The following is a 25,597-nucleotide window of genomic DNA, read 5'->3' as shown; positions in this document are numbered from 1 at the left end:
TATTTTTTACTCATAAAATTTTGATTACTTTAATATACATGTGATTTAAAACTGTTTCAAAGTTTTTAGTTTCATAATTAAATATATTGATAAAAATGGGTCGCACAGTAAAAAAATCCGTCAAAAAAGGACCAGGGGTAAAAGAAAAGTACACTGTTCAAAGCAGTTTAAGACGATCTCTATATCTGTTAAAACTCACAGAGAAATATAACAAAATGAAAGGATGGAGTAAACTATACTGGAGTTCAAGTAAAGGGATCTGGACTTAAAAGCAAGTAGATTTCCAGGTGGAGGTTAATACCTTGTTTGATATATCTGTTCCTACAATAATTGACATGATAATGAAAGATCAGAGAAGAACCGAAGATGCAAAGAAAGAAGATGTAGCCTTCTACGAAGACCAGAGATCTAAAAGGAATATGACCATGACTGCACAGCATGATGAAGAATTTGAAATTAAGGCTCTGCGAAGAAAGCAGAGATACGAAAGAGTTAGGCAATTGAATGATCAGAAAAATACAAAGGCTCAAAAAGAATAAAGGACTTTGCAAACATTTGACAGATTGCAGAAGTCAACAGACGAGAAAAGTACTGACAAAGCTTTGGATGAACTTATTGAATTTGAAGATGATGTCAGCCCATTTGAAAGTTACATTTTATGTGAAGAAAGTGATGATTCTGAATATGATGTATCCAAATCAAAAAAATCGAAAATAATTTTAGAGTTAACTAATTGAAGCTACTTCTGCTGTTAGCGTTTGGTATAGAATCGGTGTAAGGCCCCAGACTGCTATCTGCAATAAAGCAGGTGTTGAGGTCTTGATAAATTAATCTCACTTGCATGAGATTAATTTATCAAGATCTACTATACACAGAAAAAGATACAGAATTATTAAAAATCTTGGTAAATATTATTCACCTAAGTGATTAAGTTTATTTTTTTTATTATCTCTATTATTTTAAATGTATAATTTAATTCATTTAGGAGAAACACTACGACAGGATCTTGTTGATCTTTAAAAAGGAAAAAAACTCATAGTCCATTTTGATGGGAAACTTGTTAGACAGCTGGAAGAAGGGAATGATCTAACAGTTAACTATGAGAGAATTGCAGTTAGTGTAACTAGCCCAGATTTGGAATGTAGAGATGATTTTTTGCAAGGCATAGTGCAGGCAAAACATTCAACTGGGTCAGAGCAGGCAAAATTAATCCTCAATCTCTTGGAATACTTTGATATTGTCGACAATATTATTGGTGTTTGCTGCGACACAACTGCATCCAACACTCGAAAATTTGCGGGAGCAGTTACAATTCTATCAACTATCCTTAATAAAAGACTTGTCTGGTGCATGTGTCGTCACCATATTATTGAAGTACATATTAAACATTTTATGACTGCTCTGACTGGCGCCGAGACCAAGTCTCCGAGAACAGAAATTTATGTGCACTTACAGAAGGCTTGGTTAACAATTGTTGACAAGATAGACACATCATCAGACAATCTGGTTAAGTTTATATGGACTTTTTTAGAGATTGGATCACTTGTCTATAATATAGCCAAGGCAACATTAAAGTTTGGGGAAACTGCACTTCATGAAAATATTTTCAAAAGAGGAGACTACAAAAATCTTTGTCAGTTATATGTTTACCACCTTGGTGGTTATGTTCCTGCTATAAAATTTTATCAGCCAGGAGCTTGTCATGCAGCAAGGTTTATGGCAGATCCAATTTATTTGCTTACGTTAGAAATGACGAAGAACATCTCAAACATCATGAATGAAAAGGAGTAGAAGATGGTTAAAACAGCTTCTTTATTTATATCTTTAACATACTGTCCTTGGTTTTTCAAAAGCTCTCTTTGTATTAAAGCACCAGTTAATGATTTAGCAGCATTTAAAAATGTGTTTGATTTAAGTAAAGAATATCCCGAGTTTTCTCAATCAGTACTGAAAAGCATGCAAAATCATACCTGGTATTTAAGTCAGCAGCTTGTTGTAATGGCTTTAGTTGATGATGATGTTAAAAAAGATGAAAAGAATAATATACTCCAAAAACTGTTACAGTTTCCCGTTCCTGAAAAATTCATGAAGGGCAAACCTAAAATGCCTGTAATCACATCGTCTGCAACACTATCAAATTTAGTTGGTGATCAGAGCTGGATTTTGTTTTGCCTAGCCAAGGTTATCCATGACCAAGTTAAGTTAGCTGCACAAGGGGACTTGACTGTTTTAGACAACTGTGCAGAAAGAAATATAAAACTGAACCAAGACTTTATTATTTCATACCGAAATGAAGATATGAAGCAGAATGTTTTGTTGGTTGCAAAAAACCACAGAAAAACGTTGAATTAAAATCTGACTAAATCCCAGCTAAATCAGATTTGAAGTGCTTGTGATATTTGTTCAACATTTCTTTCCACAATTCTTCAACACATGCAACATATATTTCACATAATTTTTAATATGATAAATGCTTAACATAATTTTTTTTCTAATATTTACAAGTTTTATCGTAAAAATAGCAAAAACTCAAAAATTTAAAGTTTTATACCAAGCACTTATAACCGTTTATATTTAAAAACTCTGATATATTTGGTCATAATATACCAAGTAACCAAGTTCTAGATAGCGCACATCTCTATTTTCCAAAAAAAAAATTTTTTGGGACACCCTTATATATATATAAATAGAAAGCGGTGAACAAATTGTTGCATCATTCCAATTGCCCTTTCAGCGTGGATTTTTACACAAACAATACTTTTTGCAAAATTTAAAAATAATTTATATGTTGATTGCTTGTGCCAATACTGAGGTAGCAAGGTCAGCCAATCATCAATTCGTTGATCTTTTATTCCGATTTTATCAAACATTAACCAGGAGAACTCATCAACCAAAGAAGCTAAGCTAGGAATTTGCTGATGAATGTTAAGTTCAATTTTCAACAATTTTTTTTTATGCTTATTTTCAGTTTTAAAGTAACATGACTTAGGTTTTGGAAATGATAATATTGTAGCAGCAATTTTTTTCTTTTCTTTGAGTGCAACACCATCATCTAGCAAGGCTAAAGGAATCAGAGTTGAATCAAAATACCATGTATGTTTAAATAAAGAATTCAACACAGCATCAACAGCAAATGGCACATACTGCTTTATACTGATGCATTTGATTAATAGCAGTTACATCCATAAAAGGAGCTTTGATTGTATCATTTGATCGCAGGCACCACTTTGCATAAAAACAAGCTATAAACTCAGTTATTACCTTAATATGTTCTCTATTTTTTTCAATAAAATCAATTTGAGTTGAAAGAATTTGCATTTTTTTAAATAATACATAGATTTTCCAAGAAATCTTGCATGATGAACCGCTCCAGTTTTTCGAATTTTAATGATAGAAGGAGAAAGATAGCTGACCACTAGCTCTGCAAGTTCTTTTCTATCTTTCCTTACAATACTATTTCTCAAGAAGTAAGATCTACAATACTCAAGAGATTCTGTGGCAGCTTTTTCAACAACAGTTCCTTTAATTTCTTCCCAACTAAATTTTACTAACATAGCTGGGTTGTACTCAAAAGTAGGCTGCTCAAACAAGTTTTTGAAATGTTTAAACAAAGGGTTATCGAGGGCCATAGTTTTTCCATTTGTTATAGCCTCACAAAAGTGTGGGATTCTCAACTCAGAAACACAATGTCTGCAAGCTAAAAGAATTAGATGTTTATTTAACTCAGTAGATATTCTTATTAAAGATCCTTTATGTATTCCTGTATTGCTTGATGTGGTATCAAAACAAAGTAATCCAGTCTTTGATTTAAGATTGTACTCTTTTAGGACTTTCACCATTACACCATTGTACTGATCTTCTCCAGATGAAGAGGGTAATAGCATAACTCCGAGAAGATGGGACTGTCAAAACATTTGGAGAAATATCAGTAATTGTGGCAATTAGAGCAACATTACCAGAAATAATATATTTTGGGATCTCAGCTTTTATAAGACTACTTGATTCTATAGAACGCCAATATCCTCGTTCAAAATCGGAATCAAAGGATGAATCTTCGCTGGTGTCCGTACCAAATTCTAACTCTGAACTTATTTCTACTGGTTTAGCAGCATTTTTTATAGATGGATTCCTCTTTCTAGTATTCTCCGAAATCTAAACAGCATTCATTATAAAATAAAAATTAATGTACCCAAAACAAAAACCAAAAAAAAGGTTGGAGAAGAGTGAGCAATAAGAGGAGAGTTTTTAAATTCAGAAAAAAGAAAGAAAAAAAAAAAGGTTATAATATGGCTTAACAAATAATAATAAAAGGTGAAGGTATAATATGACTTTATATTATATAATACCTTCTTGCTATATTTTTTGTCTTTAGACCCTAGAAATAACTTTCTGCTGTGTTCTTGATTGTATAAAAAATCTAGGTCCTCTTTCCTATCTAGGTCTGATCTATTCTTGTCCTTCTTTATCCAGTTTTGTAAGTCAGCTATTTCTGCCCGAAAGATTTTTCCCAGCTCCTTTCTAAAGCCTTGTTGCTTTTTTAATTCTTAAGGCGACCTTCTGTGCATGTTTTTTTTTCAAATTTAAATATTTTTTGTTCAACTTATTCAGCTTTTGTATCAAGTTATAAGCTGATTGAAGAGAGAATCCAGCTTTAAGCCAGGGACATTTGATTTTGCTTAGAGTACACCTACAATGCAGTTCAACACATCTCTCGTATTTTCTATCTTTTTTTTTTACCGAGCATGTAATTGTCCTTGACTTTTTTGATGTTTTAGAAAGCGTCGACTTATTAAAAGCTATGTGTTGTAAACTATCTAATTCAGTTGGCAGTTGATCAACTAAAGTTAATAACAAAAATATTCAGGTTGAGTTTGCTCTTGCACAACGTGAAATCTTATTGTCATAAGATTTCATATTATAAACTATAATCTTATATCCTAAACTAGAAATTTAAAATTAAAAAAAGCTCAAAACAAATTCGTTACTTGGTATTGCTGGTTTCGCTTTCTCAATAATAAAATGTTTGTTTTTTTTTCGTTTTTATATTTCGCTTTTCATAGCCACTTTTTAATAGTTTCTTACTTTTATTTGCAGTTAAAACTTTCATTTTTTGTGACTCTTCTTTGCTTTCTCTTAAATTGCCCATTATAATTTTTAAAACTATTTTAAAAGAAATGACATTCACTAATTTCAAAATATGAGATGAAACTAAAATGTTTACTGCAGAATTTCGCAATACACATTAATGTTAATTTACAACTGTCAGTTTTTTCTTTTTTACAACTTTTAGACAGGTAATAAAATTGTTTATTAAGTGAGAACAAAAGAAAAATACAAACAAAGTACACAAATCAAATAAAAAAAGAAACATTAATAATTAATAAACCAAACAATGTGAATATAAACAAATAAAATAACTACGAATTATTGCGCACTCTTTTGTTAAATGCGCATATTTTCGTTTTTTTGCATAAAATCGTTTTTAATTTAAAGAACTATTAAGAAAAATTACGGATACACATCAATTTAAAAAAAGTATAGATTATTATGAGCACATTAAAAAAAATATTATCAAAATAGTGATAAAATAATGAAATGAAATAAGGACTTAAATTAGTATTATCAATGAATCACACTGTTTAGCAAACCTAAACGACCTCAATTCCTAAAGAGCATGTAAGTGTTTATACCAGGTAAACTTTAATAAACATAATCTCGTAACTACTTCGAAACGAAACATCTTTGATCGGTTTAAATTTGATTCACGTTGATTCTTTAAAGATAAAAGCTCGTGAATATAGTCTCCGCTAATGATTTTAAAGAAAATAACTTTATGGAAGAAATTATGTTTCTTATTTAAGGGAGAATTTTTTCCTTGAACCTAGAACCTTTTCAACCAAACACATTCAAAGTTTCTACAGCCTATTTTCCAATCTGTATGCATCATTAATAAATTAATCATTTAAAAACGTATGTAATCATACATATTCATAAATATATGCTTGTAATATAAAATCTTTTTAAAATCACGCATGCTTAAAGGGGCGACTGAGAACAACGAAAAAAATGAAAATAACATTGAAATTGTAAGTGAAGACATTCATGGCGGCGGTGACTATTCTCCTAAAACCTTATTTATACTTATACAAAAATAAAATGATAAAATAAATAAACATGCTTTAATTTTTGATAAAAAAACCTGTTTATTTACAACTCTTTATTATCGGTAAACTAAATTAATCCAGAAAAGAAGAAAAATATCCGGTTTTCTGCAACTTTAAAAATATATTTTTAAAGTTGCAGAAAAATAAATGTATTATTTACTGTGTAAAAATTACTTTAGAATATTTAAAATAATTTTTTTAACTCCATACATTCAAATACTAGCTCTTTCTGTATTTGAAAATTATGGTTATGAAATTTTTGATAGAGTAAATAAGTCCATAAAATCCAACCAGCAATAATAATCCACCATGTAAGTGACTATTTGTCACTTAACTTTTATTTACCAAGGTAAGGTATTTTTTAAAATTGTTGGCACCTTTAACTTTTTTTTAACACCTATATCGTAGAATTGAAAAACATAAAAAATTTTTTAAAGGTTTGCCGTTACTATGGAAATAAGTTTGGAACGATTAAAAGTCTCGTTGGGTATTTTCGGCTTCAATATTTTTTAGAAATTCAAATTAAAATATTAAATTGTTAGAAATAATTTATTTTATAACAATGCAATTGCAATCAAATTATTTTTGTCTCGTTTGTTTTGCGCACATACCTCACTAAGACCACTCTTACTGTCAAATTAGGGTCAATAAACGCCTAAATTTTCCTTTCTAATTACTGAGGATATCAAATAAGTCAATGACTCTCTTATTTTTGATGGTTCTTGCTGGGTTGAAGATAACAATGGCCGTCCAACTCTTGAAGGACGCCCACGAGAGATAAAAAAAAACAATACCATTCATCAAAACAAAAGACTTTTCATTTTAGCTCCGGTAATTTTATTGAACGCAATAAAAGAGTTACATAATGCTCTTTCATTTAAACCAAAAAAAAAATTTTAGAGAATTTTAGAGAAAATTTTTTAAAAAATTTTAATCCATTTTTAGATTTTCGGGATAACCTATTTAAAAAGATATAACTTGTTTGTCATGTAAATAAAGGTAAATGTAATACTTTACAGAAACAATAAAGACATTGTAAATTTTTTTGGCAAGTATTTCCTGCCTGAGCGTGTTGTGCTACAACGATAAACTTTATGTTGTAATAGATATTCCATTAATGGTATAGTGGTAAAGTAGTTGCCAAAATAGACCTGATGATGATTTCCGTGCAAAGGCTTTTTTATTTGGTACTTGACAAATGCACTTAATTCAAAAGGTTGGACATTAAATCACCACAGTGAACTTTATTTTTTCCTCGGTAAATCTGGCAGTGATACATATAACCATCCGTGTCAGCTATAGCCCACAATTTAAAACCATTTTTTATAGGTTCCATTGGATAATGTTGTTTTAAACTACTCTGACCCTTGAATAGAATCATACATTCAGCTATACTTACACGTTGAGATACATTATAAATCTTAAAAAAGTTTAAGTTTAGTTTATTAATCATTGGTCTCAGTTTGTACAATTTGTCTTTATGATCGTTTGTTACGCAGCATTATCATTTAGATGAATATTTGAGCAAAACAATTTCTTGGAAGAGCACTTGATGCGTATGGCACTGACAAGTCAGGCTTGCAACTCCATTAATAAATCCATGATGGTAATTCATGATAAACCATTATAATATTAATATTCATAAGAAGGAAAAAACTCTAGTAAAGAAACATTTAGAACTTTGAATTAAATATAGAATAGGGATATACCGAAACTCTGTTCCAGCCGGAATTTGTAACTTTTAGTTCATTCCGGTTCTGGCCGGAATTACAAAATTTCACGCCGGAATGCCGGAATTTTTTAGCTTTGTTTTTTAAGACATATGACACAGACTAAAGAATTAAAGGTATGAAGAACTATAGGTAAGGCAATGAAGAACTATAGGTAAACCTAGGTAAAAATACAAATTTCTAAACGAACACAATGTAATTTTAATTGTAGTAATTATTTATGTGAGGATTTCTGGAAGTTTAGGAAAATTGTGGTACAAAAAGAGTTGCTCTCCAGTTTTAGGCAACAACCTAGCTCTGTTTTTATCAAAAATGTTCTGAGAATAGTCTCATTTTAAATGTTACTTAAATTTTAAATAGTTAAAAAATGGGATGTCTATTACATTAAATATTTCAATTTTAACTTAAATGGAAAAATGGAAAATAAAGTATTGATTTTAAATATAAATATTATGCAGGTTTAAACTTTCGATACAAAAATTAAAAAAACGAATAAAAGCAACATGTTAGATTTAAATGAAACAAGAATTAAATTAATTAATTAGGTTATATATATAATTAGGTTATATTAGTCAGGACGCTACCTGTAAAAAAAAAAAAGGAGCAAAGCTAAACATTTTGTGACAACATTCTAATTTTGGTACAGACCTACTTTATATGTTTTAGGAAGTTAAAAAATCTTTACGGGCTACTTGGAAACTGCTTAAAACTTTATTTTAAGACAAAAAATACTAGAAACTAGGCGAAGAGAACATCTTAAAGTTCCGCCATGTTGTTTATAAATCGAAGGCCGCAAAACATTCATTCTAGTTTTAACAAATTAATTGCAAAGGGATAATATATTTTAAAATAAAATTGATGAAGTTAAAATTTTCTAAATTATTATTTATTTTAAATTAAGTTTCATAAGTAACAGCAATTGTTAAACGGTCGTTTGGAAGCAAATCCCGATTTCCAGAAACTTGATGGACACGGGTAAAAAGAAATTTGGCGACCAGCTTGAGGTTGATCAAATGCTCATTCAACCTGCTCCAGAATACTTTTTGCGATTCTTCTTATCTATGGACTGCACTATGCTTGATTAAAATGTTTCTTTTAAATAAAGTTAAACTCAAATATAAAAATAAAGATAACAAAGTTTATTAATGATATTTACTCTCTCTCAGAGTTTTTTACTACTGTAGAAAATGTAAGCAGTTTAGCAATTACTATTTTCTTCTTTATGTATTAAAACTTATATAAAACAATAAGATATATTATCTTCCAGTTTTTATAATAACGTTTTTGTAATGAAATTTTTGTAAATTACGACTTTATAAAAGTGATGCTCGGTGAAAAGACAATGTCATGTTTTTGCTCCAGCTACTTATTTTATTGTATATGTATGTAAAATGAAAATTGTATTTATAGTAAAAGACTAAATAAAATATAAAAGTTGTACGGTTGTTCGTATTGTGAAAACAAAAATGATTCTTACGATAGTTTAACAAAATATTACTCGAGTGATTCCAATGCAAGTTCAGAATTTTCTGAAACTGATTGAATTTATTGTATTTATTCTGAAACTGATTGAATTGATTGTGTTTATTAAAAAAAAGTACGTCATGACTATACATATTATAGGTTATAAATATATGTTATATAGCCACGATGTTGAGGTGCAGGCTTTCACTTTAACCTTGAAGGTAAAAAATTACAAAAAAAACAATTTTAACAGTTCCGACCGGAATTTAAAATTCACCCTTAATATAGATTGGATTGATAAAGTATGTTAAGTCGAATCTCATTGTCAAAATAAGAAAAAAAGTAATCAATAGGACTTTTAAAGCAAAATGGTCTTTGACCTAGCCTTCATGCGATGAAAATGTAGTTTCAATTTGCTTTTTAGTCCATTTACAACATTATAATCCACTTAATGATAAGCAACTTTCAAGTTAAAAAAAATTATTAGTATCTGTGCGAGTTAGACATTGTAAATGAAAATGTGCTTTCGAGCAATGACTTTAATGGTATTCTTTTATAATAAGATATTAGAAGGCATATTTTTTAATTTCTATCAATAAATATCAATAATTTACATTCTGAATGAAAAATCTAGGCAATAACTTGCAGCGGAACCAATAAGTCGGTAACGAAAGGTGTAATTAAAATCTTATAAATCTTTTATAGAAATATATTATTGTTAAATGTTATTACAAAACTCAAAAAATATCTGATATTTTCGCAAAATATGATATCAAAAATAGAATGTCCGACAAAACGCAGCAAACAGATGACTTTTAAAAGATAACTTTTAAACAAATTGGTCGTCTAAAAGACATCTTAAGGAATTACGTGTTTGGTAAGAGAGACGTGGAGACATTTTATTTTACAAGATTGCAGAAATGCTGTAAGTTGCATTTTGTTAGCATAATTTTTTTATCATTCTAACAACAAAACTAGGTCCAAAATAGGTTGAAAAGCATTTCGTTTAACAACGTATACCAACTTGTCACAAGCATGCAGTAAAACTAAAAAAAATAAAAAAATAATGGTTTTGTCATACAGTTATAGTTATAACTAATACAATATATAATATACAACATATTGTTGTATATCATAATATATAAAACACAACAACAGCAGTTCACAGTGAGAAAGCATCGTCCGGGGGACGACGCGTGCCCAGTGGGAACTACTGGAAGAGGTCACAGTCTGTGAAAATCAGAACTAATGCTAACGGCAATTTACAAAAAAATTTTTGGAAGGATAATTACGTATCTGTTTGGCAGATTAATTTGGCAAAATATCAATCTTTTAAATTTGTCCGAGGTATGATTCAACTTTTATGATTTCGCAGAAAAACATCTTAAAATAGCAAAATTCAAATAAGATTTTTTTCTTTAAACATAACATTTTTCTAAATGTTATCAAAAGAGAGTGATAAAATAAATTATAGCTAATGCCTGTATTTTAGTTGTTTTATTGATTGTTCCAATTTAGAAAATAATGACACAATTGGATCAATAAAAGTAGCAAGTAATTGAAAAGTATAAGTTGAAGAAATTAAATAGTTTAGGAAGTAATAAAAAAGGAATTCATTAATAATTTGAATATTAAAATATATAGGGCGATATACCTTTCAACTACTTAGGAATTATATTAATCATATATTTCTTACAAATTAGGCTTCCACAAAAAATTTTAAATAATAACATTTTAAAACGCCTAACAAAAGCAGAAACGACGAAGATTGTTTTATAATATTAGGAAAAATATAAAAGAGAACATGCAACATTTATTATTAGGAATACAAAACTTGTTGGATTTTATAATTTTACAAATTATTAGTCAACTATTGTGTTGGCTGTCATAGATGGCGCTATAACTCAACAGCATTTCAATTATATTATATTATAAAGAAAAAAGAGTACGCAAACTTATGTAAAATAAATTGGATTTTATTCATGAAAGTTGCATAAAAAATTGAATCAAGATGACAAAAAGGTTTTATTGCTGTTTAATTTTGATTCAACTCATGTTAAGCCACCTGATCAAAATACTCTGAACTGTGTTCGATTTGCACGAAAACAAAAGCTTAATAAACAATATCCAATAAGCGACAAACAAAAAAAATAAATAACACATGTTCATCGTCAAGCTCAAGAGCTAGATTCACTCAACAAACTGAGAGAAGATACAAAACGTGTTTATCAATTATTAGTTGAGGTCAAAATAACTTCTGCTGGAAAAAGATTTCAAAACTTGCAAATTTTGGTTTTAAATACTCAAATTAGAGTATTTAAAACCAAAGTTTGTAAATTAACAAATTGCATCATAAGTCATACCCACAAAGGAAAGATCATATCATGGTACCATAAGACTAGGTCACTAGGTAAAGTCACTGGCGGCAAACAGTTTAAAGTAACTCCAGGTAACATATTTGTATTGAAAACTGTTTTATTTTAAAGTCAATAAGTTTTTTTTTATTGAATTATATCAGTTTTTAAAGCGACTTCTTTACACTCTAAAAAATTACATTTTTTAAAGTACGCAAGACAGCAGTGGCAAACACAGATATTGTTCACTGTAAGAATTTTAAGAACTAAGCTATCATAATCTACTTGAACACTCAACAGAATATCTCATAAACAATGAAGTTGATGGTGGAAAATTATTTTTGATTCTCCACCATCAACTTCATTGTTTATGAGATATTCGTCTTATTTACACATCCATGGAAAACATCTAATCCTCCATAAAAAATTTAAATTCAAAAATTACTTAATTCAATAGCTCAGGATACTTGGATACTATGGAAACTGGAGTCAAGTGCCTGCTAATCATTGCAGAAGTTTCAGAACCCTTCAAATACATTTCAGAATCCTTCAAAAACATTTCAGAATTCTTGAAAAACATTTTAGAATCCTTCAAAAATATTTCAGAATCATTCAAAAACATTTCAAAATCGTTCAAAAACATTTCAGAATTCTTCAAAAACATTTTAGAATCCCTCAAAAATATTTCAGAATCATTCAAAAACATTTCAGAATCGTTCAAAAACATTTCAGAACCCCAATAATCATCCCCCTAAAAATGGCTGTAAGCATAGAACTTGATTTTTACAGGCCGTTAGGGATGCCTCCTAATTGTTTTTGTTACTTCTCTTTGACAATGTTTATCATTATATTATAAAATTATTTTTATAGTAAATTGTGTAAATAAAATTGATGCAAAAATTTGTTAAAAAATGAATTAAATTAAATTTTAATTTAATTTGATAAATGAATTTAATTAAATTTAAAAACTTGTCTCGTTTATTAGATAATTTACATATTTAGTTCTAAAAAGAAACTTTGAATATGTATACATAATGAACAACATGCATTAAAGTTTCAATTGAGACAATGTTAATTCCATTAAGTGAAAGTGAACTCTGATAAAAACTTTATTGCAAAAAAAATATTTCTTTCGTCTATTAGGACCACACAAGTTATACTTCCTTGTTTTTTATTAGTAATAAAGTTAGAATTTAGGTAAATTATGACATGATTTGTACCAACAGTTTTCCACTTCCTAAATTATCAAATCATTTCGTAAAAAAAAATTATCAAATCATATTTTGCGAAAAATTTTCAAACCATGTTTTGAGAAAAAATGACATTTACTGAATTCATTTTTTTTTTGAATGTCCAATACCTTAACTAAAAAACTAATTTAATACAATTTGATAAATCCAAAAATTTAGTACAAAATTGAAAATAATATATTCTGATTTTAAAATTCTGATTTAAGAATAATATATAAAAAGTAATTAAAAAAGTAATTCAATTTAAAATTTAACAAACTCAATAGAAACTTCTATTAAACCTAGATTATTTGTGAACATACTTTTCAAAACTTTTATTTAACTTATGGTCTCCAAAAATTCGGACTTGAGGCAGTCCCTCTTATTATTAATAGGGGCCTGGCGCAACCACTCTTAATATTTAGAGTATCCTGGTGCAACAACTCTTATTATTAAGAGTGTGCTGGTGCAATAACTTAAAATATATTTCATAAGCTAAATTTTGACATCAAGTATAATTTTATTATAAAGAACACATTTAGGGGGTCTGAGTAAATATTTGAGGGGAAGAGTCAATAAAAGCATTTACAAACCAAACACATGAAGACTAAAACAGATCTTTAAGACAGAAATATTAAAGTAATGTGTTTGCTAGGTAAAATAAAAATTATTTGAGAATATTATTATAAAAACCTTACCTTTTAAAAAAGTTGACTTTTAGCACTTTCCAATGTATTTTTCATCAACATTGCAACAGTCATAGGACCAACACCTAAACAACAACAAAAACCATTTACTAATATTGTAATAAACAATTTTGAATTATTATTCAATAAAATTTAAAACGACTTTATTATACTTTATAAAAATAATAATATACTTATAATCTATAGTATATACAATATTAGTCTAATTATATCTATTAAAAATATTCACTACCAACCAGAAGTTTTTTATCGCTTTCAAAAACATAATAAAAAGTGTAAATAATATAAATTAAACATTTTTTGACTATTTTTTTCTGATTAGAGATTCTTCAAAATAACCCTTTTTAGCCTTTTAACTGCTGCAAAAACTTTTTGCATTTTGTCTGCCATTTTCATTAATGTAAGTAGTTAAAGTTACCTGCAATTCTGTTGCAAGTAATCCCATTTGTTGGACATTTCTGTCTAGTTCATCATATAAAAACTAAATCAGATTTAGTAACTGAAGTGGCCAATCCATGTTTCCTAATACTTTTGCACATCCTTTTAATAAAATACAATTTTTACATAATTTCGATGATTGCCTCAAATTTCTTGCTGAAAAAAAACTCTTGATTATTCTTCTTTGTCCAGGGATAAAAGTATGTGGCTGAAGAGATAAAAGTATGTGGCTGAAGAGATAAAAGTATGTGGCTGAAAAGATAAAAGTATGAGGCTGAAGAGATAAAAATATGTGGCCAGAGATAAAAGTATATGACTTCCAAAAGTTTCAATTTTTGGAAGAAAAATAAAAAAGACTAAAAATATGTATGATTATTGCAAAACATCATGCGAAAAGTGTGCTTAAACAAATTACTAGAGAAACTAACAAATTTAACAATAAATATAACTTATATAATTTGCTATTTCTAGATACTGTCACAAGACTGTAAAACTAAAAACATTTTTTAACTCTTCTTTTTAAAAAAAAAATTTTTAAGTAATCTATTCAGGTTGCAGGATATAAAGGATATATTAATATAAAGTATAAAGCAGAGCTTCTCCACTTTATACTGTATAGCACATTAACTGACTAAAAAAATACCAACAAGCATACCTGTTGATTGCCTAACCACAACAAACGTGTACATTTTTTTTAAATTTACATTTGAAATTACAGAATTATAACAACATTTTTTATTTTATTCATATTTTACAATATAGAATATTTAAAGCAAATTTTTTCAAATTGGTATACAAAAAAAAAGTCAAGAAAAATCCATGCAGTACAGACGTATTTTATAAACCACATGGTTTAATGTAATTTATGTAAAAATTTATGGTTCAATGCCATAAAACCTGAAAAAGTAGGCTTTGACAAGTAACTTCAATAATAAAAAAAGTTTTCAATAAAAAAACATTTTGAGCTCCATCAGATTTCACAAGATTATTTTTGGAATAGTCAGTCCGTAAAGATTTCTTTACTTATGAGTTGTTTATAATTTACCCATTTCACAAGTTACAAATGTAACTCAGTGTAAACTGGCAATAAATTTCTAGATACTATTTTTTTGATTTTGTTTTAATATTGTTCAGCAATTACTAAAATAAACAAATCAATTTACATCATAAAATAATTTTCTTCCAAATCTAGTAATAACCATTATGTGTTGAGTAAAAATTTTAACAACTTACCCCCTGGAACTGGAGTTATCCATGATGCTCTTTTTTTAGCTTCAGAATATTCTACATCACCCAGCAAACGATGACCAGATTTTTTTGTGTCGTCTTTAACAAAACAAAAAAATGATATCAATGAAAACAATGCAATAAAAAGCCAAAATTGGACAAAAAATAAATAATTGGCCTATAATTTTTTAAAAAATATTGCTAGTAATCATATATTTCAGATTACATTACATATATAATGTATCATTCAAAAAATCTTAATTTTTTTATTTGGTTTTAATTCCAGTTAACAGAAATCTTAAACAGATTTGAAGATCTGAATGGAAAAATCTAGCAATTCTATTATTTCAAAATTTTTAACTTAATTCAATTTTTCAAACATGCATGTCTTACTTCATGTTTCTTGTAATGAAAAAATCATTCCTATAAAAAAGAATAAAATGAAACAGAATAAAATTAGAGACAAGGCCTCCAATTTCCCTTTATCAGTATAACGTCATCAAACCCTAATATCAGTATGTCATCAAACTAATTCTTATAGAAACATGTCAGTAAAATGAAAGAAATGAGTCAAAAACGTTTAGATTTGACATCACTGGTTAACAAATTAGTAATCAGCAACTTTTCGATTTAAATTATTTAAATAAGTTTATATTTTAGCATTGCATTTATATTTTACCTGTTAATAATTTACGAGATATTAAAATTTTAAATTAATAATTAAAAATCAAAATTAAAAATAATAAAAGTTTAGTACATGCTATGTAAATCTGATACGACAACCATAAATTTTCTGACCAACTGCTATGCTATCCAATATCAGGAAAAAAGTCTGTAAAAGCTTTGGAAAACTTAACAAATGCTGTAAAATAGTTTCTAGCCAGTCTACCAAGGAAATATTTGGATGGGAGATAATTTAACTACAAAACAACTTGCCATTAAATTACTACGCAATAGCACAAACTGTAAAATAAATTTTTGTTGACAAAAATAAATATTAAACAAATACATTTGACTTTAATAACTTGTTATTTCGATTCACTTTTTGCAAACTTTAGATTGTTTTTGCATGCCTAGCAACCAAAAAGCAAATAAACTTAGCCAAGCAAATGATTTTTTAATTCATAACTATCGAAAAATCGAATTAAATCAACTTCCAATATTTGAAAACACAAAATGTCAAACAGTCACATGCATGTTCTAGGCATTTACAAACATAAACAATTAACCTGTTACTAATTTATATTTTGAATAAATTGACTGTACTTATGTTTTATACTAATTCTTGATCAATTTTCATTTTATTCATTATCTTAATCTTTTTCAAACTCTTTAGGTCAGACTTTTGGGTTCCTATGGCAAACCCAAGGTTCCTATTTTCTTGTTTATAAGTTAACAGACTAAATAAAATTTATTTTATTATATATTGCCTTGGTAGCAGCAAATAAATGTATGTCATTAAATTGTAATTTTAGACAGATAAACTTGTAACAATATGAGAAAAAAACTAATAATTTCAGAAATATTAAATTATACTATTTCTAATATGTTAAAATGTTATTATAACTTTATTATAATAAATTGCCTAATGACATGATGAATCACATGATTGTTAAAAAGTTATTATAACTTTATTATATTAAATTACTTAATGACATGATGAATCACATGATTGTTAAAATGTTATTATAACTTTATTATATTAAACTGCTTAATGAAATGATGAATCACATGATTGTAGTAATGGATATTATGGTTACAATTTATTACACTTGAATTATTTAACTATTATAACAATTATAAGTACCTAATTCACATTTAGCAATAGTGCAATAAAACAAAACCTGATTTTTTTTTTTATAGCAGTCACCACTATGATATTTATTTATATATTTTATTTATAATTTTGATATTTATATATATTTTATTTATAACTTTGAACTGATAACTTAAACTTCGCTATATCAGCTTGAAAATTATGGTTGTCAAGAAAACTATGGAGAGTTATGATTTTAGTATTAAAGTAAAATTTCAAGAGATTTTATAAGTTTGTAATACTTAATTATATAGTAGTAAAAAAGAAAACAAAATTTATTTCTATTATTTGTTTTTAGTATTTAATAACTGATTTTTTTGACAAATTCTAAAAAATATTTACAAATACAGACTATTTAATAAATGACATGACATGACTATAAAATCTAAGATTCAAAATATCTTTTTAAACTGTTACAATTTTAATACTACGATTTTCAAAACTTAAAATTATTTAAATCTATTGATCATTAGCTTAGGAAAGAAAAAGTGAATTTCTACACAAGAACAGAAACAATTTTTTTAGAATTAAAAAAAAGACTACCATGATGATAAGACAGGTTTTAAGCTTCTCGAGCATATAACAATATATATATATATATATATATATATATATATATATATATATATATATATATATATATATATATATATATATATATATATATATATATATATAAATATACACACAACACTTGGAATTAGGAAAAATGAGGTCGACAATAAATTGCCAATCTCAAACTGTTAGAGGTCAGCATAAGGTTAGCAAAAAAATTTGATACAAAGGGGTTACCATAAAACATAGAAATGAGGTCGGCAGTTTTTTGCTGACCTCAAACACTTTAAGATCAGCAGTTAGGTCGGCATTGTCAAATGCCGACCCTAATTCTTAGGGTTGTGTGTGTGTGTGTATATATATATATTTGTTTATTTACAATGGGTGTAAAAAGTCTCCGACACAAAGGAAAAACTTTATTTAATTGAAGACCATTTAACAAAATAACATAAACAAACACTATTCTTATGTAATTTTACATGGGAAATACAAATATCATATCAAAACAACAATATCATTAAATGTTGACTTGATAATTGCAATTTTGTAAAAGTTAAGGTTCAAAAAGTATCCAACACATCGTAAAAAAAGAATTTGATTCGCCAATAATTTGTCATCCGTTATGTTCGAGGGAATATTCTAGAATCAGAAAACGTTGAAACATTCTAGAATGCAAAAGAACGTCATAGAATCTTTCTAACTGCAGTCATTTATTACCTGACATCTTCATTGAAAAGTGGCCTGAATTTTATGCTCTTCAACAATGCCTAAAACTGCAGAATTGTCTGAATCAACTAGAAAATCAATTATTCAGTAAATTCACATAATGAAACGCTGGAACTTTGCTGAAGAGCACTTGAGTAAACCTTCAAGCTTTGCAATAAAATATTATGGTCAGATGAGACTAAAATAGAGTTGTTTGGTCGGAACTGTGTCAGTCGTGTTTGGAGACAGAAGAACTCTGCGTTTCACTCAAAGAATACCGTCCCAACAGTGAAGTTTGAAGGAGGCAGCATAATGTTTTGGGGTTGTTTCTCTTCTGCAGGCCCTGGGGAATTGGAAATCATAGAAGGAAGGATGAACTCAGAAATGTATCGGGGCATTCTTGAGAGATGTCTCATGAAGTCAGCTGAAAAATTAAACCTTCCTCAAAGTTGGATATTCCAACAAGACAATGACCCTAAGCACACGGCTAGGGCAACTCATGCATGGTTTCAGGAGAGGGAAATTGACTTATTGGAATGGCCAAGCCAATCACCTGACCTCAATCCAATTGAAAATCTGTGGCGGGAATTGAAATTGAGGGTACAGGAGAGAGATCCAAGAAATCTTAGTCAATTGAAAAAAATATGCAAGGAAGAGTGGGCTAAAATTCCTATTAGCATATGTGCTAATCTTGTGAACAAGTATTCCAATCATTTAGAAGCAGTTTTGGCTGCTAAAGGTCACATGACGAAGTATTGAGTAAATTTTTTACAACGTGTTGGATACTTTTTGAACCTTAACTTTTACAAAATTGCAATTATCAAGTCAACATTTAACAATGTTGTTGTTTTGATATGATATTGAATGATTTTGAACCTTAACTTTTACAAAATTGCAATTATCAAGTCAACATTTAACAATGTTGTTGTATTTCCCATGTAAAATTACATTAGAATAGTTTTTGTTTATGTTATTTTGTTAAATGGTCTTTAATTAAATAAAGTTTTTCCTTTGTGTCGGATACTTTTTGCACCCACTGTATATGTATGTATATATATATATATATATATATATATATATATATATATATATATATATATATATATATATATATATATATATATATATATATATATATATATATATATATATATATATGTTATAATAATAAAACAACTTTTAACCCTACTTTTATGTTATATCCACAAGTAGTTTGTTTTTGCATTATATATCAATGTAGTTAGTATTTTTTTTAAAATTTTATGTATTTTTTAAATATTACAAGGCGCACAAAGACCAAAAAATAACTCTTTTAACATTGCTTCATTTTTTAGTTATTTTCAAAATATACATTAATGATGTTGGGGTCCATACAAACCTTAACATCATTAATTAATATTATAGTTTTTCATACAAACTTAATGGCTTTTCATAACTTATGCTTTTCAAAAATGTATATATTTTTTCTATTTTCAACTTACTCATCTTTTCTTTTGATAAATTTAGATTTCATAACAAATATTAGAACTTTTGGCTGAAAAAATTAAAAAGTTTGTGTTAGATACACTACTGAACATACTTGGAAACTATTGTTTGAATTATTTGATAGAGGTCTATCAAGTGAAAAAGAGTTAACATCTGATCAACTCGATTATTAAGACGCAGCAATGACAAATTTGCACCTATTTGAGGTTTTTAATATTTGGGTACAAACACTTTTAAATAGTTTTAAACCATACAAAAATGTTACTGTTGATGAACAGCTGGTTCCATTTTGTGGACTTCATTCCTTTAGACAATATATAAAATCCAAACCAGCTAAATATGGGTTAAAGCTATGGTTATTGTGTGATTCTAATACTAGCTATGTCTTGAATGCACAAATTTATACTGGTCCTGGGAAGAGCCCAGAAAAAAATTAAGGGAAACGAGTAGTTCTTGATTTAGTTGAAGTTATAAAAGGATCTGGAAGAAATGTCTTAATGGACAATTTTTTAGTAGGAACAATGCACAAATATAAAAAAGAAACTCCTACAAAGTTTTTACCTGCTAGATCATGAAAGTCTACTCTTCAGTGTTTGGTTGCCAAGAACAATTAACTTTAGTCTCATATGTCCCAAAATAAAAGGAAAGTTAGTCATTCTGCTGAGTAGCAATCATTGTGATTTGGAATTATCGAACTGTCCAAACAAAAAACCACAGATAATTCTGAAATATAATTCAATGAAGGAGGGAGTAGATACTCTTGACCAAACGGTCTCCACTTTTTCTACAAAGAATATGACCTGCAGGTAGTTATAAATATAGCAATACTCTATAAATGTTTATGAAATCTAATATTTGTTTGTCTATTTTTTATAATTCAGGTGGCCTAAGGTAATCTTTTACAATAACCTAGACATTTCTGTTTTTTTGGATACATCTAAATCCTAATTTGGATACATCTAAATCCTAATTGGAACAAACAGAAGACACATTGCAGAAGATTGTTTTTAAAAGAACTTGGTAAATCTCTGGTAGCAAACCAACTCCTGTCAAGAATGATACTTTCAAATTTGTCTTTAAAGTGATGTGATTCTTTTTGTAAGTCACTCAACATTTTTTGATAAAAATATTTCATCACAAAATGTTGAAGTAAGTTTTTGAATGTTGTTCAACGACCCACAAAATAACACAAAAAGTAGCAATGATTAAAATAAAGCAAAAGATGATAGTAATTTTGGTGTGAAAAGAAAATGAGCTAGATGCAAGCTCTGTGTTAGATGACTTGATAAAAAAGTTCAAAGTATTTGTGATAAATGTCACAATTTTGTATGCTGTACACAAGGGTGTTTCATATTTTATCAAATTTTGAAATTGAACTCGCGAATCGATTTATAAATTGACCATTTATATGAAAACAAGTCTGAGCAACAAAAAAAAATTATAATTTGTAGGGTCCCCCCAGTTTGATTTTGGGCCAAAAATGTTGGGTGTTTTAAATGTTAAAAATTTTAAATGTTAAAACCTTAAAAATCATCTTATAAAATTTTTTATTCTTTTAAATATTATATGCTAAATTAAATACTAATCACTTAAAAGGAGTATGTTAAAAAAATTCAGAAATTTGTCAACAGAATCTTCTGAAATTAGTGAAAAATTCAAATTTTTCTTCACAAAAACCTATTTTATAACTTGGTGGCGTATAAAAAATGTTTTTGATTTTCTAATAAACTATTTTCAGACGTGGAAAAAACAATAACCTGGATAGTTTTTATAATAGTGTCAAATGAGGTTTATATAGGTCTTGAAAAAATTTTTCTTTTATCCTTGGAAGTAACATGACCCTTATGCTAACCTTAATAGCCTAATAATAATAATAATAATAATAATAATAATAATAATAATAATAATAATAATAATAATTAATCTTAGTTCTTTTTAAGATAAAAAGACTTAATGAAATACTGCAACATGGTTAAAAGTGGTATTGTTGTTATTAGTTTTGTTGCCTCAAGATTAGCAAGTATATGGTAGCTCCTCAATTTTAAATGATTCTTATGGTATAGTTGCATAGTTGTTTTTGTAAAAAAGCAAAAAAAAGAATGAAAGGTTTAAGTATTATTAAATAAAAAATATATATTTACAATTCAACATTTTATCATTAAATTAACATCATCATTTAAAAACTATATTATTTATTTTGCAATTGCTTCATATGCTGATTGCAAATCTTCCTTAGTCTTTTTCTGGTAAAGGTTTTCTCTCCTTCGGTGAATAGCAAGTAGTAACTCCTGACGATTGTCTTCATTGTGAACATTATTTACAAAGTCTGATACAACTTTAATAGATCTTTCAGAAACGTTGTTAACCATTGAAATGTTGGAGACTTAAGAGAAAATCATATCATTCAGTTTAGCGAGGTTTAACAAACTAAATATAAACCAGTTTCTCCCACTAATTGTGCAATACTTGGTGATATTTCTAGCATAAAGTTAAGAGCAAATTTAATTTTTTAGAATGCCAAAAAAATTCAGGAACTGGTTTTCAGAAGATCATTTTTGCAACATTTTCTTTCTCTGCAACAGAAAAATCATGGTCTAGAAGAGCAAGTTGAACCAAGTTTTCATCAAGGTACCGTAAATGTCCTTCCATTAAAACCATTGTGGCATCAATTCCATTTAAAATTGATTCAGAATTCTGAACATATTGTTCTACATATTCTCTATATTTGGTCATTTGCTAATAGGTTTCATATCTTGGTAAGGTACAGCCTAAGGCAAAGAATTTTTAAAAAGCCAGACGGAAAAAAAGATTGAGATAAACTCTGCTGTTGAATTTATAAGAAAGTTGCAAACTCAATATCTGAATCTTGAGATAATAAATTGCTTTGGACATAAAATGTGCATGCAACACACATCCTGGAGCTTGAATTTGAATTTGAAAAACTCTTTCAGGGTACTGAAATAGTAACTGACTCTTATGTACAAGTACATAAGAGTCAGTTTCAATAGCTCTTTGTAATCTCCTCTGGGGAAAATAATTTCCTTTAGAGCCATCTCGCAAAATTTTACAGCGTCGAATTTTACAGATTTCTAAGAAAGTGTTAGCAATAGATTGGGTATCATATTTTACTAACTTTTAAGAGTCAAAGCTACTTTTATTGTCATTCCAGTTTAATTGGAACCGTTTGAACATTAAGTTTTCTGGAGATTTAGTTTTTCCACTGCACTGTTTTTCACAGAAGTGTCTTAGATGTAATTCATAAAGATGCCTCCTGCAAGCCAGCTCTAGTACAATTGAATTTTGTTTATGAGTAAACCTGACACTTGTACCAGAAAGTCTTGTATTTGTAGCAGTTGTATCGAAACATAAACCTTTTACGCTATCACATATTCCATATTCATCCAGTATTTAAACTAAAGCATCATATTGAGCTTGTCCAGTACCATGATCAATAGCTGGAATGCCAAGAAGCTTTATTTTACCATCAATATTTACCGAGACTGCAAATCGATCTCTTTTTGATTTTTTATCTTCTGTGATACCTTTGATAATTTTCTCATCAAAATGTGCTATTATAGGAAAAATAGCTTTACCGATAGCAATTTTAACATTTTTCTGATTTTTTTTGAGCTCAACAAATAGTTAAATGAGACAATAAAAAATCAGCCACATTTTCGCCTGAACTTACGATTAAATATGTACATGCATGCATTAGATCTCTTGATGAAATATTTTTTGATACTGATGTCATGGCAATATCTTTAACAAAACCCTTCCCTAACTCTTGTTTTTGATCACTCGGGCCGGGTTGCGCTAAATCAAAAGAAACATCTGATTTTGCACTAATATCACTTATGTCTGAGAAAAGCTCTAGCTCTATAGTTGATTCGTCTACTCGGGGTAATTGTTTAATATTACAATTTTTTAACTGCTTCTTTTCTTTATTTACAGTCTTATATCTCATGTCTTTGCTCCCTAAATTCATAAGGCGACTGGACTTTTGGTCTTTTAAAAATTTGATATCAGCATAATATAAAAGTTTATCAAGGCTAGTTTTTTTAAGATTTCCTTAATATTATCTTTACCAATCCAAAAAACTCTCTGCTGCTATAGAGTCCTTACTCTTACTTTTCTTTAATGTCTGCCAACTATCGATTAAACGAGTTATATTATCCTTGCAAAAATTAAGTTAACATTAAATAAAAGTAAACATTAAATAAAATTAAAATATTAATGTCACATTTATAACAATTTATCATATTACATGTTCGTTTTATTGTTCAATAATAAGAAATTTTATTTAATCAATAATTAATCAGACCACCTTATAGTTATTATATTATTTAGCTATATTTAACCCATACATAATAATATAAAAAAAAAAATTAATTGGAGTGGTATTAGAAAAAAACCTTAATCATCTACTAGTTTAATAAGTTCAAAGGATTATAAAAATTTATTTTTATTATTTTAACAAATTGAAATTATAAAACTTACCTTATAGATTTATCTGTTAATAATCCATCTTTGTAACTTCCGTAAAACCAAGGTTTTTTTACTGCAAAAAGAATACAGTTGTCAGGGCAATTGACAAGACTTTGCGAATATATCGGGCCCATTAGTACAACCAATAAATTTTTTGGACAGAGTTAACTTGTTATTAGATCTTTTAAACTGAAAGTTAAGAATTAATTCTTTATTTGTTGCAAAAGTTATTCGAGGTAAGTTTTCTATCAGGATTTCTTCTTCAAATAAATACACTCTAGCTTTTAGTCTTGTAATTTCAGCCAGTTTGAATATTATTTAAAAAAATATTAGACTACTTGTTATTAATAATGCGAATTTAGTTTTAAATACTTTGACTTAGCATTGGAAAGTAGTTGTTAAATTTTAGACTATTGTTTAAGTACTTTGGTTTATACATTTTTTAATAATATTTTCCGATCAAATTTCCTGATTTTAAATTTACTTCACCAATTCCAGAAGATTCTGTAGACAAATTTCTGAATTTTTTCAACATGCTCCTTTTAATGCCATTAATATCCAATCCAATATATAATATTTAAAAAAATAAAAAATTTTATAGGATAAATTTTAAGATCCCCGCTAGGCGTTCAACACCCAAAATTTTTTGCCCAAAATCAAACTGGCGGGGACCCTAAAAATTATAATTTTTTTTTTTAAATGCTCAAACTTACTTTCATATAAATGGTCGATTTATAAATCCATTCGCAAGTTCAATTTCAAAAACTGATAATATACGAAACACCCTACTGTACGAACAGCAAAATTCTTTGTATTTGTATATACATATATTAATATATGATATATAGATATAGACACACACATGTTATATGTGTATATATATATCTTCTATAGTTGGTTTAGATGAGTATTTGCACACTATTTTTGCTTATCTTAATAGCATAACACGTTTTTAGAAAGAAAAAAAAACTAATCAAGAATGAAAGAAAAGATTGCTGCCCTATCCCGAACCCTCAGTTGATGTAGAAGCACTCTGCTGCTAGTCAGGTTATTTGTCAGTCAATGTATGTACTGAAACCCCAGCAGCAGGTTATTTTAGTGTGACGTCAGAGTGCTCATCTAAACTAGCAATTTAAGTTATATTTATACAGGGCTTGAATAACACAAAAAAAATCTAATTGTAAAAAAACTAAATTTTTAGAACCCCCCCCCCCCCCTGCTCCTATATCTCTGGCACC

The 25,597-nt window shown here is 28.1% G+C and overlaps 1 protein-coding gene across 1 annotated transcript in view; it reads right to left on the bottom strand.

Moving 5' to 3' along the window:
* Positions 1-10,052: 10,052 nt before the first annotated feature.
* The window catches only part of LOC100203891 (C-1-tetrahydrofolate synthase, cytoplasmic), a 62,217-nt gene continuing 46,672 nt past the window's right edge, over positions 10,053-25,597 (bottom strand). Inside the window, exons 8-10 of the mRNA XM_065800046.1 lie at positions 15,320-15,412; positions 13,640-13,713; positions 10,053-10,404 (exon numbers count right to left, since the gene is read on the bottom strand). Coding sequence (XP_065656118.1) covers positions 13,643-13,713; positions 15,320-15,412 — 164 coding nt within the window. The 3' untranslated portion in view covers positions 10,053-10,404; positions 13,640-13,642. The remainder of the gene's footprint in view (positions 10,405-13,639; positions 13,714-15,319; positions 15,413-25,597) is intronic.

Source organism: Hydra vulgaris, chromosome 06 (assembly GCF_038396675.1).
Source record: "Hydra vulgaris chromosome 06, alternate assembly HydraT2T_AEP".
Lineage (NCBI taxonomy): Eukaryota > Metazoa > Cnidaria > Hydrozoa > Anthoathecata > Hydridae > Hydra > Hydra vulgaris.
Note: the sequence above shows the minus strand (reverse complement) of the source record. Positions and strands in the feature narration are given on the sequence as shown.